The sequence below is a fragment of the Rhinolophus sinicus genome, linkage group LG02 (assembly GCF_036562045.2).
Source record: "Rhinolophus sinicus isolate RSC01 linkage group LG02, ASM3656204v1, whole genome shotgun sequence".
Taxonomy (NCBI): Eukaryota; Metazoa; Chordata; class Mammalia; order Chiroptera; family Rhinolophidae; genus Rhinolophus; species Rhinolophus sinicus.
Genome location: NC_133752.1, coordinates 171,593,567 through 171,613,379, shown reverse-complemented (window position 1 = coordinate 171,613,379; position 19,813 = coordinate 171,593,567). Strand labels below are relative to the sequence as shown.

The 19,813-nt window shown below is 39.9% G+C and overlaps 2 protein-coding genes across 3 annotated transcripts in view; one reads left to right on the top strand and one right to left on the bottom strand.

The window, feature by feature from the left end:
- Positions 1-19,813, top strand: part of PDE6H (phosphodiesterase 6H) — a 143,628-nt gene that overhangs the window by 89,652 nt on the left and 34,163 nt on the right. The gene's annotated exons all lie outside the window — the stretch shown is intronic.
- Positions 973-19,740, bottom strand: ERP27 (endoplasmic reticulum protein 27). 2 transcript variants are annotated; one of them, XM_019744746.2, is made up of 7 exons: positions 19,550-19,736; positions 19,018-19,118; positions 17,122-17,259; positions 7,891-8,007; positions 4,153-4,278; positions 2,067-2,264; positions 973-1,671 (listed from the first exon to the last, which is right to left on the bottom strand). In XM_019744746.2, the coding sequence occupies exons 1-7, from the start codon at positions 19,641-19,643 to the stop codon at positions 1,624-1,626; spliced, it is 822 nt and encodes a 273-aa protein (XP_019600305.2). In that variant the 5' UTR covers positions 19,644-19,736; the 3' UTR covers positions 973-1,623. The 2 variants fall into 2 exon arrangements, with proteins under 2 accessions (XP_019600305.2, XP_074182084.1); XM_074325983.1 differs by lacking the exon at positions 7,891-8,007 and having other exon boundaries at positions 19,550-19,740.

The following is a 19,813-nucleotide window of genomic DNA, read 5'->3' as shown; positions in this document are numbered from 1 at the left end:
ATAAAAAATAAATAAATTGGTGAGATGGATTGTGAGTGAGGAGGAAATACTGGGTAAGGGGGCTTAAAAGCAAGCAGCCTGGGGTTGAAGTTGCTATTTGGAGATGGTGATTGGCAGCTGTTAAGAATTTCCATGGACTGTGGGTAAGAAGAAATAAGCTTGTATGGCTGGGGGACCTCAGCTGGATATCAGGAAGAATTTCCTGACTGTAAAATGTCAAGAGCTCTGGTTTACAGGATCAAAGAGAGGCTTCTGGGATATGCCTATCCTTGGAGTATTTTTCAGTCTCAAGTAAGAGACTGGGTGGTTTTCTGCAGCCCTGTGGAGGGACTGGATGGCTTCCTTAGTTTAGAATCCACCAGTCTCATGTTGCTGAGAGGCGTGCCGTACACTGCTGCTTTCATAGTGTCCTTGCCAGCTGCTGACTCCCAGCTCAGAGGCTGTGGAGTTTTCCCCACAGAAAGGAACAACTAAGTCTTTCACTCTCTGATCGGTCCTTAGGTGTACACTGTGGGTTTTTTTTTTTTAGCTCTTCAGCACTTAGATACTTTCCATCTGAGCCAAGGGCCTTCTGGGAACAATGTGGCATCTGTGTGTTGATAGTAACAGCCTGTGAGTCAGAGACACTCAGTCAAACTCTCCCTCCCACATGGGCTGGGTTGCACACCTCACCTGCAATAATCTACACGCTTAGTCAGCACTAGCGGGCCCCAGGGCCAGGTGACCCCCTCCTGCTGCCCCTTCCCCAACCTGTTACCTGACTTGATTATGAGCTCCTTGGCCACATTTACCCTCATCCTCATGCACGATGGTCTCTGCCCACCTCCCATCCCACCCACAGAGTGAACACATTAGTGGTTCATTGGCCTGAACTAAACAGTGGGCACTGAAGGGTGAGGTACATATTGCTTAGTTGGGCAACTGGGTATTTACAAAAGGTTTGGCCTGCAAAGAGATGCCAGTCTTTTCCTATAACATTATTGCCTTTTATTTATTATGCGGTTGTGGATTTACATGGGGAATTAGGAACGCTAAACAAGCATAGAATTTTTACATGGTCTCTTTCTGCTGAGTTCACAAACTTGGGAACATCATTTGACTTCTGGCAAAAAGACAAATCCAGAAAGGTGTTTAAAACCATCCTTTTGTTCTTGGCCCTGAGTCAGAGATGGGGACATGTGCTGCTGAGGAAAGGAGAGTTTCAACCCTCAGGTAACCCTAATAGAGAAGAAACTATGTTGTGTTGTAAGTCATGTGCAGAGTCCAAATTCAATATTCAATGACAAATCAGAACAATCTCCCTCAAGGTACGTCTCTCCTTCATAGTGGTCTCACAATATTTCCCTTAAAGTCTCCACCCAGTGGTCTTACAATGGTTCTGTAGTATATGGGCCTGCATGGTCTGAATGCAAAAGAGAAAACTGGATGGGTAGTGAGAGAGTATGGGAAAAGTAAAAGAAAGGACAAAGAGAGTCAATTAAATTTTGAGGAACAAAATGGAGCGCTGCGTGTGCGTGTAGGGCCTGATGATGCTGCTGTTTAGTGTCTCTTGAGTTTTGAGTTGCCCTTCTTTATTCAGCATAAAGTAGATACTTGGTGGTATACAGCAGTATCAGGGAGACCTCAGAGTTCCACTTTTGGAGTCTTGTCTTCTGATTCATGATTTTCTCTCTGGAAAACATCATGACACTTATATTTAGATTTGGAGTCCACTCTTGTTTTTGAGTTTTGAGATTAGCAAACTGAGCTATTTAGTTACTCCTGTAAGTCCTAAACCTACCGGCAGTTTTTCTCTCATGAACTCTTTAGATGGAATTTGATTTGTTTCTCATTGATATTGTACACAGCATGGTGAAATCCAAAATTCAGTTCCTTTGAATAGGCAAGACCTTTCCAAAAATGCTTCTGTAGGTCTATTCCCACAACTTATCCTAACAAGCATCATATACCTTTTCTCTTAATCAAATTCAGTGGAGCCCAAAGAATTTTTATTCAACAGAAAAGAAAAGATATGTAGAGAGGAAGAAAGCTCGCTCGGCCTGTTTTCCCTGTAGTCTCACACTTACCGGCCGTTTCCCTTCTAGGAATCCATCACAAAAGTTTTGCACGTTCTCTACTGAAACTTCTGCCATGGGCAGTGTATCCCACTCGTCATCTAGAGTCCGGTAAATTGCTAGAGCAGGCAGTTGAGACTCCTTTAATTTGAAAAATGATATCACCTTGCCATTTTCCTTCACACCACTGTCCACCAGAATAAAGAGAATCTGCAGTTGGGGAAGTTTGAAAGAGAAAGATCTATCTGAGGTCCCAGGGAGATGGACACCTTGTAATTGTGGCAGATGGTCTTGACTTAATTTGTGGTTTCTGCCACACAATTTAAATCTCAATTGAATTAGAATGAATTTGTCCTCACTTTGCACTGCTTAAGAATTTTATCCCTTTGATCAGGTTGATTTAATTTTTTTATTAGTTTCAGGTGTACAAAACAATATAGTGATTAGACATGTATATGCCTCACAAAGTGATAACCCCAATAAGTCTATTGCCCACCTGACACTGTTCATAGTTATTAGAATATTATTGACTATATTTCTTATGCTGTAGTATATATCCCATTGACTATTTTTTGAAATTACAGTTGACATCCAATGTTATTTTATATTAGTTTCAGGTGTACAGCATAGTGGTTAGACATTTATATAATTTATGAAGTGATCCCCCCGATAAGTCTAGTACCCATCTGACACCATACCTAGTTTTTACAACATTATTGACTATCTTCCCCAGACTGTACTTTACATCTTCATGACTCTTTTGTAACCACCAATCTGTGCTTCCCAATCCCTTCACCTTTCTCACCCCCCACCCACCTAATAACCATCAGTTTGTTCTCTGTATCTATGGGTCTGTTTCTGTTTTGTTATTTCATTTATTTTGTTCTTTAGATTCCACATATATGTGAGATCATATGGTATTTGTCTTTCTCAGTCTGACTTATTTCACTTAGCATAATACCCTCTGGATCCATCCATGTTGTCACAAATGGAAAGATTTCATTCTTTTTTTATGGCAGAGTAAGATACATGCACCCCTATATTCACTGCAGTGCTATTTCCAAAGCCAAGATATGGAAACAACTGAAATGCCCATCAATAAACGATTGGATAAAGAAATTGTGGTACATATATACAATGGAATATGAGGTTGATTTACTTTTAAGAACATAGAATTAGAAGAGACTTTAGTGATTAACTAAGGGAGAAAGTAGAATCTAATGATGAAAAGGGAAGAATGAGTTTTGAATTTTGCCTCAGGTACTTTCTAGCCATGTGATTCTGAGCACATTACTCAGCCTCTCTGAGGCTCAGTGTTCTCATGAGCAAAATGGGCTTTGGTTGGGGGAGATTTCATGTGAGGATGCATTTAGTATTGCTAGTACAGTTTTTGGCATGTAGTAAGTGCTTGAAAAATGTTAACTATTATATATGATTAAATCAAACCTCTACCCAAAGTAGAAATCTTTTTTGATATTCTGCTTAGAGGATCAACTCCATTCACTAATACAGAAAACTTCCAGTGTTAAGTAAGCAACTACCAGAAAGTCAGCTTATTTTGTCACCAGCTAGTTCTTGTCATTGAACGGGGGTCTTAGTACAGAGCAGTAACCTGGAAGTGGTGGAAGTTGAACAAGTTCAGTGCTATCAAGCAGAACTGCATGAAGTAGGGAAGGGAAAGAAATTTTTATTGGACATCCAGTGGGCATCAGGTACGTGATAGGTGTTTGACACGAGAAATAAACTCTGAGGTCTAAAACGGTAAGCGATTATGGCAAGGAGAAAACAAATTGTGGCTAACAGGTGATTTTTATTTTCAGTATCTTTGTAGTCTCTATTTTTGCTCCACTTCTCAATGCAGAAAAAAAGAAGTAGACTTACCACTAATGGAATATATGATTGTACAGGTCTGTAATAGTACAAAATATCTTGCCTTTCATTTTAAATCAGAGTAATGTGATTTATTATGTGCCAGTTCGTATTTTATCTTTTAAGCATACTTGTTTTCCTTATTTACCTCAATTCGCTGACCCCATATTGCTTTTTCTAGTGTCCTTGTGCTGAGTTTTCATAAGGGTGTCTCCCGTGCCAGACTTACCTTCCCCTGGAAGAGCTTTGCTGCCTTCTGGTACCTGAGTATGATTTCTTCATACTCGGGGGAGGCCTTGTTCATTATCAGGAGAAGATGAATCTGAATCATGCTGTTAAATATGCCAACCACAGTCTGGCAAATCGAAATGTGTTATAGTAGAATGAAAGCGAGAGGGAGAAAAAAAAAACCAACAATGAAACACCCATCAGTGGCAACCCAGCGAATAGGTAGACTGAAACATAAATGAGAGCTGTCCGTCAATAACACAAATGGTAACTAGCCTCCAAGATGACTCTCAGTAAGTCTCACCCTCTCGTTTTCATGCACTGGTGCAGATCCCTTTTCCCCACACTGAATAAGGCTGACCTGAGTAACCAGTGGGATGTTGCAGAAATGATGGAGGGTGACTTGCAAGGATTAAGTCATAAAAGACATAGTGGTTTCTGCCTTGCTTTTATATACTCACTCTGGGGAAAGCCAGTCCCAATGTTAGATACTCAAGCAGCCCTATGGAGAGATTCACGGGGCATGGAACTAAGGCCGCCTACTAAGAGCCAGCACTGACTTGCCAGTCATGTGACTGAGCCATCGTGGAAGCAGATCCTCCAGCCCCAGTCACACCTTCAGATGAGATTGCCTCCCTGCTCAATGACTGCAGCCTCACAAGATGCCCCAGATTAGAAGCACCTAGCCTCGCCACTCCCAAATTGTTGACTCACAGAAACTGTATGAGATAATCAATTTTTACTGTTTTAAGCTGCTAAATTTTGGGGTAATCTGATACCTATCAATAGACAGAAAATATACTATGTAATATATTAGTCACTTTTCTCAATTCCTCTTAGGTTGCAAGAGCAGTCAGATACATTTAAAATGTGGCTTTTGACTACATATTAGTAGTGCATGCTTTTGAGTGCTTACTATCTGCCGGGCACTGTTTTCAGGTCTCCACATACAGTAATTAATTTAATCCTCAAACTTCCAGTTTTATAAATGAGAAAATTGAGGCACAAACTTTCCCAAAGTCACATGGAATTCACACCAGGCTGTCGGGCTCCACAGTCCATGCTTCTAACCATCAGGATATATTGCCTCATATATCGCTGATTACAAAACCCTGTCTAAACCGTTCAAACCTAAACGTGGTTGAATCAGTCTGTCTTGGGTCAGCAATAAGATAAGCTCTTCAGGAGACCAGAAACATTTTTTTTTTTTCTGATTACAGATGGTGATTCCATGATTCCCCACGCACCATGAAGTTGTCAGTGATGGAGGGGAGTGGGATAGCCATGAGCCAGAGTGAGGAGAGGAGAAAGAGAGTGAAACTGTGGCACTGGCTCCCTTCATTACACTTTCCAGAAACAGTGCTGCAAATGTTGCTGTTTTAAACAAATCCCTTTCCAATCCACCTCTCCGTTCTAAATACAAAAACCATTGCTGTAAAACCAGCATGTGCAGAGGAAGACAGAGTATGGTGGGTTAACGAACCACTGGGCAGAGTCCCAGGCTGGTGGGGAGGGGAGCTACACACTGCTCTGTAGAGACTCTTTAGGTTTATTGGGCCACATGTAGTCAAGGAGGGCTCAGTGGGTTCTTTCCCAAAAGTTTCTCTCTAGAGTTTAAAACCAGTTTTTAGATTTTAAATTTGAGAGATTAGACGTTAAATAATTGTCTCTTGTTTGACTAGATTCTGCTACTTAAATTTAGAGCATGCATCTGCCCTCCTAGAACAGGCATGGAACATAATTCTTGGGAAGAGTCAAGAAATGAAAGCTAGAGAGTCAGAAGGTGCAGTTGTCTTAGCAGAAGGGATTGGGCAGAGCAAAAGTGATTAGCTTAATTCTAATAGACAGCCTGGTTTTTCACCTTGAAGCCAAGTATTGAGTGTGTGCATTAGGCCAAATAACGTGGCTGTGAGTTTCTGCCCTGTTGCTACTGGTGCAAACGTTTGAACCAGAAGTCGATAAGCAATAGCTGTAGTAGTGGGGGCAGGTCTCCAAATGAGAAAAGTACTACTTTTGGGAAATGAAGAAGTCATAATAAAAGTTGAACTTGCTTCTGTAAAGAAATTTTTACCTAATTTCTTCTTGATGTGGTTTGCCTTCACTACTAATGTGGAATTTAAAAAATTATGTCATTGTTCTCTAAGGTAAGAGATGGCCCAGATGTAAGAACTCAGGAAAGCCAATCCTTGCCCCTGTCTTAGTTAGCCTGCAGAACTCCAGGACCCTGGGCCCACAAACCCAGGGACCATAATCATTTTTTCTGGTCCAACATGTATTCCTGGCAGCTCTATAGGCAGAAGGACCAGATTGATGATGTTCTAGGAGAAAAATGCCTTTCTGATCTTTGCTGCCAACACCCCCAGGGTGCATGTGTTTGGCATCTTAGCAAAAGTGGAAATGGAGTCACCACTCTACAGAGACAAACATGGTGTGAGAAGTGGAGAGGAATTTAGTCAACAGGAAAATGGGTGTTTTCTATTGAAGGCTGTGTAGGGCAATGGAAAAATGACAGGATTCAGTCAGACAGACCAGTCATGAGAAAAGCAGGGACAAATGCAGAGGGCTGTCTCTGAAGCTCAAATTACTAGTCCTATGGTCCTGAGGAAGTTATTTCACTTTTCTGAATTCCCATTTCCTCTCCCGTAAAATGGAAATTCACAATATGAACGAATGCATCCTGCGTTAAAATTTCTGCCTTCCCTCTTGCTTTTTCTACTTACTCACTGTGTGATCTTGAATAAGTCACTTGGATCTTGAATGTTCTACTGTATAAAATGGACATCCTAATTTCCTCTCTTCTACCTCAAAAAATCAATGCAAGGATTAAATGAGAATGTGGTGGGAAAGGGCACTGTAATTCCTGAAAATCACCACCTGCGTGTAAAACAGAGAATGCACAGCAATTCTGAGCTGATGTCGATCACTGGAAATTAATACTTCATCACTCTATGATCTCTGTCAGGGAAAATAAAAGGCAGGCCATATAAGATAACTCTATAAGCTACAGAGTGACAGAAGGCCTGAACATTATGAGGACAGGTGGACCTCCACCTTCACCCAGGCTGCATATGATGTGAGACAAACCTAGAAAGAAAGCTGAAGCATCGTGAGTGTCTGGGGGCCTGCAGATGGTGTCAGACCTGGGCTTTTTCATTACTGGTCTACAAGGATGTAGGCACAGAAAATGGGAAAAAGTGTATAAACACTTCTATAGAAATTTTACATAGCTGTGACATCCAAATATGTGATCAGATCTTTATTTTTAAAGATTATTTTCTCTATTAATTTATTTTACTGCATTTTACAAAAGTATTAGTTTCTGATACTTTAGGGAGAAAATGGACCTACAGCATAGATTGCAATCTCATTTGAGAAATGTAGTCTAGATGTTGCTAGATCAGACAGAGTTGCCTTCGCTGAACACTCTCAGGCATCAAAACTCGGAAGTTTTTGAATCAGTCACCTTAACTTTGATTATGGCTCTCTTTCTTATCAGTCATGTGATAGGTCATTTAACTTTTCTGATTCTCTTTCTTTCTTTGCTGAATAGGGCCAAGTCTGTCAATCTTAAAGCTTGTAGTAAGGATCGCAACATAAAAAGCTAGGTGTTCAATTAATGGAAGTTACTCAATTATTGATCAAAGGATCAGAACTCCTGGAGGAAAAGATCTCTGCTATGAAGCAAGTACCCTCCCTGATCCAGGGACATTTGGGGCTGGAGACAAGGACCGTTGTTTACCACAGGGTTGTACTCTGTCACCAAGTGGAGACTGTTGATCTCAATGAAACGGCTTAATATTGTGGCATCAATGCTTTCGGTCTCTTCACTGTCTAAATCCAGTTGTTTGTTATCCACCTGGGCAACACAAAAAGGATAAAATTGTCACTGTTCTGTCTTTATTCATTCCTTCATCAATGTTTCTGGACTATGTACCATGTGTCAGGCACCGACTAAAGCTCCCAAAACAGATAGGTAAATAGCAGGTAATGCTCTCTTCCCTCGAGGAACACACTGTCCTGTGGAATATAGAGAAGTGAAGAGAAATGTCCCACAGAATGTGGCAAGTGCCATCACAGGGAAATCACAGGCCCATATGTCATCTAAGGAGGAGCAGAAAAGCATTCAGGAAGAGATAGCTCCCGTAGAAGCCTAAAAATGTGTGTATACATTTTCTATGTAGATCTTCTTATCATTCAGTTCAAAATGTTTTTAATTTCTGTTCTTACTTCTCCTCTAAACTATTGTTATTTAGAGGTATTTCTTAATTTTAAAGTAAGAGTCTCAGGTTATTGACTTCAAGCGTAAGTTCTACATTTCATATCGTTGGTCAACTTCTATGTATATTATATGTGCCCTAAAAATTATGTGTATTCTACGGTTTTTGAATGCAATATTCTGTATGTGCACATGAGATCACATGGCTAATTTTATAGTTCAAATTTTCTATATAATTGATTTTTTTAGCTAGCTTATTCTATCAAGAGAGCAATGTTAAAATCTCCCACTATGATTGTGGGTTTAACCATTTTTCTTATAATTCTGACGGTTATCCTGTCTGCTTATATATTTTTAGGCTATGTATTAGATAAATGCAAATTTAGAATTGTTAAATCTTCTGGGAAAATTGAAACTTTATCATTATGTAGGGTCATTCTTTATCTTTAAGGATGCTTGTTGCCTCAAAGACTGACTACTCTGTCTAATGTTAATATACGTATTCAGCTTTCTTTGAGAAGTGTTTGCATGCTATATCTGTCATCTTATCTTTATATTTACTTGTGTCCCTGTGTCATTATGTTTTAATTTTGTGTCCCTTATAAAAAGCATATTGTTACATTTTTAAATACAGTCTGATAGTGTCTTTTAATTGTATTATTTTTGTGTAATGTAATTACTAATATCTGTAATTAAATGTGCATTTTTCATTCAGTCTGCCTGTTCCAAATTCCACTTTCCTTCATTTCCGGCCTATTTTGAATTGATTGAGTCCTTTGTATTATTCCTTCTTTCCCTTTATGGACTTAGAAGTTACACAGGCTTTAATTATTCTCTTAGGGATTACTGGCATGCATTAATCTTTACTTAGCAGAATCTTTACTTATCAGAATCTAATATTAATTGGCAGTTTTATCCTCTTCTTGGACAATATAGACATTAGAACATTCTAAAATGGTTTACCTCCTTCCAACTCCATTCCCTGGCCCACACTCAAGATTTACAGGAGATTATTGTTACATGTTTTAATTCTAAATCTCACAAGACATTGTTATCATTGTCATATAGTCAGTGTATATTTACATTCATGTCCATAATTATATTTTAGTTTCTTTTCATTTCTTCCTGCATTTTGAGCTTCTATCTGTGATTTTTTTCCCCCCTCTGCCTGTAGGTATTTCCTTTAGCATAAATTAGTTCTCTTGGGTGACATATTCTCTCAGTTTGGTGGTTTCAAATATCTTTATTTCACCTTAATTTTTGAAGCCTGTTTTGCTGAGGGTAGAATTCTCAGTTGATAGTTATTCTCTTTCAGTTTTTTGCAAGATACAATTCTTTATATTCTGCATTCCACTCTTTCTATTGAGAAGTCATCTGTGAACCTTAGTATTACTCTTTTGAGATTACTTTGAGGGTAATTGTTTTTCTCTGATTTCAGAGTTTTCTCGTTTTCTTTGAGTTTCAGCTATTATACTATGGTATAACTTAGGGTGGATTATATGTATGATTTTATATATATAATTATATATGTGTACAAGTGTGCGTATATTTATATATTCATATATGATAATCCTAATCCATTTTCAGGAATTGAGATCACTTGAATCTGTGCTGCAGCCCTTGGTAGAAGGGGGCTGACCTACTTATGGTTCATCCTTGATTTTAGGGTATTGCTCTTTAAGGTCTAAAATGGAGCAAAAGGTATTTTATTAGAATTGACTCCTACTTTCCTCTTCTGGGCCCTGGGCTCCAATATTTACTTTTCTGGCTCTTGAAGGGTCTCAGAAGTACCAATAAACCTCTCAGCCTCTTGGCCGCTGCTTCTAGAACTCACAAAAGCCTCCCAGATGAAAAGCACTCCCAATACAGGCTTTACCTTGTGGGTTTCTGTCTTCTAGACCTTAATCCAAACACATTCTTCTCTGATGTTAGTTCTTTGAATCTCCTGTTTTTTGGACCAGCTTTAAAGAAATTGTCTTTGGTGGAAGAGATTGTCTAGTTACCTGGTCTATTATCCCAGATCTACATTTTAGAACCACCTTTCCACTATACTCAGATATGTTAAAGTATTGGGCTTTATATGGCCAATCATTGCTTCCAGAGTTTCCCATTCCTCTCCCCCAGTCTACTCATGCCCATAAAGACACAGGGTGATGCTCCCATCACCCATAGCAACTATGCCTACAGATAAAATGATCAGGGATAGGTCCTGAAAAATTGTTTCCTAAAATGGTTTGGATCATCACTTTTGAGATCTCTTGGGCATCTCTTTAACTTCTTTCCCTTATGTCTTATACCAATCAAGTCTTGCCATGGATCAGAACCATTCTTTTACCCCCAAGATACTTTCTCCCCGCCTAGCCAGCAAAGTCAGAGGTAAGTATACTTTAGTTTATGCATGAGAGAATTCAGGCAAAGGTAAATTAAAGTCACTAAACAGTAAGAGTCCAAGATTGACCTTTATTGTCATCCCTATGACGACTACTATTGCCTGTTTTTCACTTCTTTTGTTGAAGATGGTCTCCCATTGGGTTAGCAAAAAGCCATATGAACCTTCAAGAAGCTCAATGCACTCTTTATGGTTAATTTTATTACTTTTCTGTATATCCAGTCATTCTCTTATAATGCATTTGTTTATGAATTATTTACTGAGTGCCTTCTATATGTTACACACCGAGGCACAGACGTGCTGACATTCACTCAGATAGCGATTTAATTACTTTATTTTTATGACTGTTTTTTGCAACTCAAATTTATGAAATAAATAAATGCCGAGGTACAGAAAATGTTTGTATTTCAAAAAAAAAAATTTTTGAAAACAATTCATGAAACCACAGGATATTTTAAACTGTGAACTCCCTTTGTATATATAATTGTTTTAAAATTCACAAAGTTCTGAGTAGACAGCTTTGGGCAGAAATATAAAAGCAAGAGAAAAAGTCTTCTTAGGTGGAGTCTTTGCTCACCCAGCCATCCCCCCCCCCCACATCAATAAGAGTGAGGAGAGCAGAGAAATAAAATGAGCTCACAGACCTTAGCTGCTGCTTAAGGCTTGGTTTGCCAGCTGGCATGTCTCCTTCACACTTAAGGGTTTGCTAATTGCAACCATCAAAATCATCATTATTATAATCACAATCAAGGCCTTTTTAATATTTAATATGTCCGAATACTTCCTGATTATTTTTCTAGGAGCTCACAAGCCTGGCGCCTGTGCCTCAGCTGACTTAGCGATGCTCTGGGCCAGGAGCCCTCTCCCTCTGGCTGCCTTTTCCAGGCAGTCCCTCACATTTCCCAGAACAGGGAGAACAGGAAACGCCAGTTACTTCAGGTGTTTCTGGACTTGAGGAATGCAGCATAGTGGAGGTGGACGATGTGAAGTGGTGATAACATTCTCTAAGAAGCAAAGAGCTTTAATAAAAACCACCCTCCTGAAGTCTCTCCAATCTGTACTGCTTCTTTTAACGATACAGGCCTGATTATTTCACTGTTTCTTAAACTAATAAACTCCGGAACATTCATGTGTAGGGTTCCTGGAAACAACATCTGAACAGGAAATCTCCCTTCTTTAAAGGGAATTATTTGCATAATTCACTGGAAAGAAAATCTGACCCTAGAACCAAGAGTTGGGAAAAAATTTTTTTAATATATTTTTTCTAGTTTTTGGGAAGAATGTTACTAAAGATATATTATTTTTCTCTCCAATTAGACACCAGAAGAAAAGCATAAACAGTAAACCCGAAGAATTGCCACCTTACAATATAATTTTCAAGTTCCCTAAGAGTATCTGAAGTGGATTAATTTATGTTTTGACACTACTTCTATCATACCAATAGATTTGGTCACTCCTTCTCTGTTAATTAATATTTCAGCAATATCCCTTTGAGTTCCTAAGTATTTCTCTAATCAACAACCCAGCTTTTCACAAAATGTATTAAAATCATCTTAGTTGACACCGCAGTTATATATTAAATATCTTGGATTGCACTGAGAAGTCGTTTGTTAAAAAAGTGCCCTCATGTCCCTGAGTTTGTTTTTATAAGCTGCTTAACTTACCATATATTTGGTAAATATAGACTTAAAAAAATACTTAATAATTTGACATAGCTTACTTTTTGCATTTCCTATCAATTTATTTTTATGCACTAGTTCCTGCTGATTCTCTTTGTCAAGGTGTGTTTTGTATAATAGGTATCCAAAAAATACCTATAAAAGGAATGAAAGAATGTCTCCACTGTGTTTCCATTCTTATCCCATTGGGTTAAAATTAGGCTAATTATATTTCTTAAAATAGAAGTGATTGAGAACACCCAAAGCAGGTTATACATACAAATAATATCTGAAATGGCATTTTAGGACAGGCTCATGGTTGATTTAACCCAGGATTACCTCTGTTAGGGCAACAGTAGGAGTCCTGATGGATAGTCTGGAGGGTCTTACAGAAGTCATGGTGCCATACCTGATAAACAGACAGGCTGTCGTACACAACTAATTATTGTTCCATTTTTCTAACATTTTTCCTGATGATATTTATGTAATCAGCCTGTATTATTTCTGGACAGTGATGTGTTCCATGAATATAGCATTTGCTGGCTTCTTACTGCTCCAGTATTTCAAGCATCCTGTAGTGTCATCTCATTAGTCTTATTATTTTTTCACTTATCATTTCAATTTTTTTCTAAATATGTTCTTACAGTTGAATAGTCTCTATGTTTCAATTCTGAAATTTCTTTGACAAAATATGTAATGGCTGCATTACATCTTGAGAAAGAATCCTGGGGTTCAACAAATAGCGCCAAGGGGATAGACAAATGTTTCAGGAGACAGTGGTTTAAAGAAAAAAGAAAAAAAAAAAAAAGCAGGCTTTGGAATGAGGGGCATTAGAGTAGATAGAATTTTGGAGTAACAAAACAAAAAGATTTTCATTAGGAATAAGTGCCTTAGAAAGTCACTATGATATCATAGAGAACACATGCTTTGGAGTCGGCAACACTGGATAAGAACCAGATGTCTGTTGTGTCATAATTGTGAGACTTTGGACAACAGAATCGATCTCATGGAACTTTAGTTTCCTTGTTGATTATGCAGTGATCATAATTATTTCATCAGATTCTTGTGAGGATTAAATGCTAGAACATTGAAAAACACCGTGCATAGTGTCGGTCATAAATTAGGCACTAAAACAAACAAGCAGAACAAACTAGCGATCTAAGATGAAAGTAGGTACCAGAAACTTTGCAACAGGTTCACTGTTCCCCAATATAAAGAAAAATAATTTTGGTTGATGTTCTCTTTTCAAAAAGAAAAAAAAAAAATGTTATCCTGAACTCCCTCCTGAATAACAGTTCTACTAAAACATGGACTCAGCTGTTGAAAGTGTAAGCTGAGGATAAAATGTTTATCTAAAAGCTGTCAAGGCATAACTTGAATCTCTCCCAAACCTGCAAATGGAGTAGAGCAGGAACCAGTGTGTTTGTTTTTGGTATGGCACATCAATAATCTTGTCCACAGAAGTCCCAAGAGTTCGTTCAGAACAGGACTGTGTCTAGTGGTAAATACAAAACAGATGCTAAAGAAGAGTGGACAGCTCTGGGAAGTCATCAACAAGCCTTTATAAAGAATACATTGTAAGCAAAGCCAGTGTGCCCATTAGAGGTTGCAAAGTCTGTAGAGACACTGAAGCAACAGCACTTGCTTTTCTGCTCCTGGTGTGTATCTTGGTGGAACCAAGACTTTCAAAGCAGGTTTTCGTAAGATCTAGAAGCAAAAAACTGGGAAAGAAGTACTTGTGGAACTGTAGCTGGTTAGGATTTTTGTATGGAAGGGTTACTACCGATGGATCAGCAGTAAGACAAAAGGCCTTAACCTAACCTTCCATATCGTTCTTAGCAAAGCTTTTCACAGAAGAGCTTGATTTCATCCTATTCCACAATGGTGAGAATGCAAACATGCAACTGGTATCCAGGTGGGGAAAGGGTTACTGGAGGGACTCATGCACCTTCAGATAGACTTTTGGAGGTGAATCAGTTCCTCAAACCCTTTCTGAGTGTCTTCTGGGTACCAGAGACATATTGTAGACTTTTGGGAAACGATGAGTAAGTCATGGTTTGTGCCCTTGAATAGGAATACCTCCTGGTCTAGTGGGGCAAAAGGTGAGACAGACACAGAAGTACACGACCTGAACTATAAAATGGAAATGGAAATAGAGATATGGAAGTCTAGAGGACTAGTTAGGCCAATTTGGAGATTCCAGGGAGGCTTTCTGAAGGACAAGATGCCTAACGATTCACTGGAATGTGAGGAGGAGTCAGCTGGGTGAGGCTATGTGAAAGGGGACACGTAGAGGGCAGTGGCATTCCAGGCAGAGGAATGACCTGTGTGAAATAATGGAATTGTATCCTCATACTGTGGATAGTTGAGTACTGAGAGGGTGAAGTCCAGGGTGAGCATGTGCTGGAAAAGGAAGCAGAGAAGCAGGTAGTGGCCAGGTCATGAAAGACTATAAGTTTAAATATCTTGATTTTGATGTTTTAAGAAATGGGGAATATTTAAGAAGGGAGTGCTACAGTCAGATTTCCGTTTTAAATTCATCGTTGTACCAATCTAGAAGTTATATATGAAGTAGTAAAGAGAGATCAATTAAGAAGCTATGGAAATTGTCTATGCCAAACATGCCATGAATCTAAAAGAGGAATGAAGCAGAGTGAAAGAGAATGTAGGTTCAATAAGGTAGGCAATACCATTGGCAAAAAGTAGAGATTGAAAGAACACAGCCATTCAATAAAACAGTGTTGTAGAGGGAAGAACACAATTCTGCAGGTGCAGATGATAAATTCATGTTAAGACTGTAGTGCTTGTGAGGGTATCCAGATAGTTATATACACCAAGCATCTGAATCATGAGAGAGGTCCAGGCTAGAGACAAAACACACCAAATTCTCAGCAAACACAAGAAAGAATTATATTCCCTAGGGATTACACATCCGTTAATTAACTGACTCATTCATATATTCATTTATTCAGTGAACACTGGATGAGCACCTGTTACATGGCAGGCGCTTTTTTTAGACTCTGTGGTTGAAATAGTGAACCAAAGAGCCTCTGCCTCCACGAAGCCTGGGTTCCATAACCTAGATTGGGAACAGCATTGGGCCGGGCAGTAGTGTAAATGGAGGAAGAGAAGGTCTCAAGGAGACTAAGAAAAGAAGAGGAGGACCAGGAGAAGTAGGCTCCTAGAAGTCAAGGAAAGAGAGAAGATGAAACAGAAAAGAGTGGTCACCATGTCAAACATGGCTGAGATATTCAGTAAAATAAGACCTGAAAAAATGTTCATTGGAATGGAAACACGGACACGTGCTGATCTGCGTGAAAGCGGTTTTAATGGAGTGCAGCGTATAAACTGGACAGCAGTGCATTTAAGAACTTAAAGAAAGTTGGAGACACTGAATATAAAATACATGTAAGAGAGATTTGGACGAGATAGAGAGGATGGAAGCTAGGTGAGGAAGGACATTCAGTCCAGAAATCTTATAATTTTATCTTTTGCTCCGTTTCTGATTTACAGTGGACTCTGGTCATCTTTACCTTGATATTCCACCAATAATACAAATTCAACAACCAGCAACAGCATAATAAATCTCTATTTCTGTATGCACCCTCACTATTCTTATAGGCCCTAGCTTTAAGCTTTGCCTCTTTTCCATCATTTAGATATCTAATCCTTGTAAGACCTGCTTTTTCTTCACTTTCTATTGCTACCTCTCTATACTGACCCTTAGTACATGGTCTATTTTGCCAGCCTAATGAAGGTTCTCTCCATTCTTACCTTTTTGCCAAAAAATCCATTCTGCCCATCACTGCCAAAATAATGTTGCTAAAACAAATTCCTGTTCATGTTACTCCCCTGAGCTACAGGCTTTAGGAGATTTCCAGTGCCAACGAAATTAAGTAAAAACCTGTCAAGCTGGTATTCAAATTTCTACACAGTATGGTTCTAATCAAGTGTCTCTGTCTTATATTCATTTCCCCAAATCATGTACCTTGAGATCCAATCAAATTGGCCCGATCACTGTTTCCTAAGTTACTTATTTTTAATCCCACCATGGCCATAAATTCCAGTTCACATCATTGAAATTTTATCTGTCCTTTAAATCCCAGTTCAGTTGTCTCCTTTATAAATTTTTTTTTTTTGGTCAGAATTCCTACTTTTATCCTCTGAACACTTGTAATATTTTATCCATAGTGATGCTTTTTGTATTATAGATACGTTTACAATCTCTGCTGTCTTTTAAGATCTATGAGATCATGTACTTAACATATTTTTATTATTAATATCTTCCATATGGCATACAGTCATTATTTAATACATGTTTGACAAATGTATGTGACCTCCCAAAGATATAATAATATAAAATTTTAGAGGCCAGAATGATCTTAGAGATGATATGGTTAAACCATTTTATATTATAGATGAAAGAATTGGAGCTAGGAAATGTTAAGTCACCTGCCCAGGTCACATGGCTGGTCAGTGACAAAGCAGTGCTACAGATCTCGTCAGTCGACTCTCAGTCCAGACCTCTTTCCATTTCACCACAGCATCTCTTTGGGAAGCTTGAGTCGAGCCATCATCCTTGTTATTGTTGTCCCTGACTTTGGCAACCACCTTAGCGTTAAAGGCATAGATTTCTTTCTAGTCTCTTTGTGCGTCCACAACCCAAGGAAACACTGGGAGGAGGCTTGAGCCGCCCCTCCAACTTACCAGACGAAAGAGAGAAATGGTGTTCCCAGTGACGTTGTAGTGGGCCCAAACCTCGGAATCATTGCTTATTCCAAATGACACATCCTGGAATTTTTGCACCATGCTATGGAATATGGACACTGCAGGTATTTCCAAATCCTAAAAACAAGGGGGAAAGGAAACCCCACAGAGGTAATTTTGGAGGGGAGAGACATAGACACAGAATAGAGAGTAGAAATATGCTCACTCAAATCAGAAATCATTGACAGACTTGATTTAGTGTCCAGTGAAACATTTGCTTCTAAGAATGCAGACTAAATTTGCAGTGGTATTGCTGAATTTTCCAGACTGGGTGGGTTAATTGGTAACTACAAAGTTGTGGCTAAGCCTGGGACTCTTGCCTGGCCTTACCATAGAACTTGCAATTTATTACTCGCTGAGAGGGGCCTCAAAATCGCAGGGCTCCTCAAAGTTGGGCTGCACTGTCCTTGATATACCTGAGGAGGCACCATGTTAGGACCAATTTGTGGAGGCAAAGAGAAATGCAAAAATAAGAAATAGGTGTTATTAAAAGGGCCAAAAAAGAAATGAAAATGGAAGCTTAGACGTTTTGTTAACAAAAGTTTTGTGCACGGTGTGGAAGACCATTCCTCCTTCTGTGTGTAAAGCTTGAGGTATCGCCCGTGGAAGTGACTATTCAAATACTGTGTTGCTCCAGCCATGGAACCCAGGCCTGCAGGACGAAGCAAGGGAGCCACTTCTGAGTGATGAGTCCAGTCCTGCCATAGCAAGCTGGCGTCCTTTTCCCTGTGTCACAGGACCATTGCCCACAGCAGTTCCAGGTGATAAACAGGAGGGAACATATTCTTCCCTGCCGTCTCTCTGGGCTGAGAGAGGAGATGTGCGAAGAGAAAAGAAGATGGCTAGCCTTGCATCTGGGGTCACACAGAGGGAGCTGGTACCTTGCTCATCCAAAAGGGTGTGTGCAGTTCATTTGAGGCCATGAACAATTATTCACCTAGACTTCTCCCCTTTTATTCTGCTCCTTAGAATGGAACTGCTCATAGATCAAATGCCGGCATCTAGTGGCTGCTTAAGTTATAGCTGCACACTCCTCCAGTTCCACTTCCTTGCCCCTCCCTGCCTTTCTGAGGGCGGCTGTTTTTGTCTACAGCTCAGATCTCTCATCACTGAAAAATGTGCTCCCCCCTTTCCCTCCCCCATTTGCATCTCATCGCAGCTATTTCCAGCTGTGTACACAGAATCGACAGGGTGATGGTGAGTTGGAATTACTGAATGGAAACAGACAAGGTCTGCAATGAGAGAGAAGGGGCTTGATCAGCTCTGAGAATCACCAGATGTTACCTCCAGAGAAAGATAAAAATGCTGGAATGATGCCCTCTCATTTATGGCTGCTTTCATTAGTCAGGCAGCCAGTCTGGAAGATGGAGGCTAACACCTTCAATATACAAAATGTCATCTCTTCAACATTTCAGAGCAAAAAAAAAAAAAAGAAAAAAAAAAAAAAGGAGAAAGAAGAATGTGGGATGACCTATTTGGTAAGGCTTTAGACAGAGCTAACTATTGACTAATGCTTTGCCTGAATGACAGAAGTTGGCTTTACTCTGGCCCCTGCCTCAGCAATCAGATACTGACTTAAGCTTCAGAGCATCCATAGATGAGGAGACCCAGCTAGCAGCCTCAGAACTCTTGAAGCAAGCTTGAGAAAGACATAATTCAGAGACTTGGAATGTCTAGAAATTGAGAGATCTCGAATGACAAAGCTGAAGGCAGACTCTGTGCCCCTTGGCGGCTGATGTAGTGTCATCTGGCCAGCAGGTGACTGCCGTGGCTCCTTTGAAATAGAACACTTCTGGTTCTTTGTGGGAAGACAGCAAGTGGGGTATCTGGACAAACCTGGAAGAAGCCTATGACAGCCACTTCAGCAGCAGCAATGAATTCCATGGCAGCGGGGACATCTGTGAGCCACACAGGTCCCTGGGAAGAACCGGGACCATCTACACACACACACACACACACACACACACACACACACACACACACACACGGGGGAGGATGAGAGAGAGAGAGACAGAGACAGAGAGAGAGAGAGAGAGAGTTAGGGACTGAGTGGAGAAGCAGCTCTTAAAAAATGAGGGCATCTATGCTTTTCTCCCTAAAGTTAAGGAGATCTAGGGGTATAATTATCATTCCAAAGCTTTATTGATTTACTTTTTGCCAACATATGGAGGGTGACCCCAGATTATGGCCTCCCTCTGAAGGACAATGCCAGACGTCCCTCGCCTCCACTAGGCAACACAGGTCTTTAGCCTGTATTTCCTGGAAATTTTTCTAGATTTTCAGAAAAAGTACCCAGAGTACTACCGGGTTCCCTTCCCTTCTCCTAACACTTTCACCCTGTGGTCACCGAAGGGCTTTTTTCTTTTACCTGAGGATTCCTGAATTTCTGCAGCAATATCTGGGGACAGCTCACATGTGACGAGAAATAATAGGAACAGGCACCTGGATGGCGCAGCTTCCATAGTTCTGCTCTTGCTCCTGCTCCAACCCCTGGCCTTTGGGTTTGGGGATCCCGAGGCAGGGCAGCCCGCTCAGCAGTTCATTGGCTGTGGTATTCTTAGTACTCTGGGAACTGTGCAGCTGGCCCTAAGGGGACCTTCAACTTCTGAGATAAAAGACCAAGTTCGGTGAT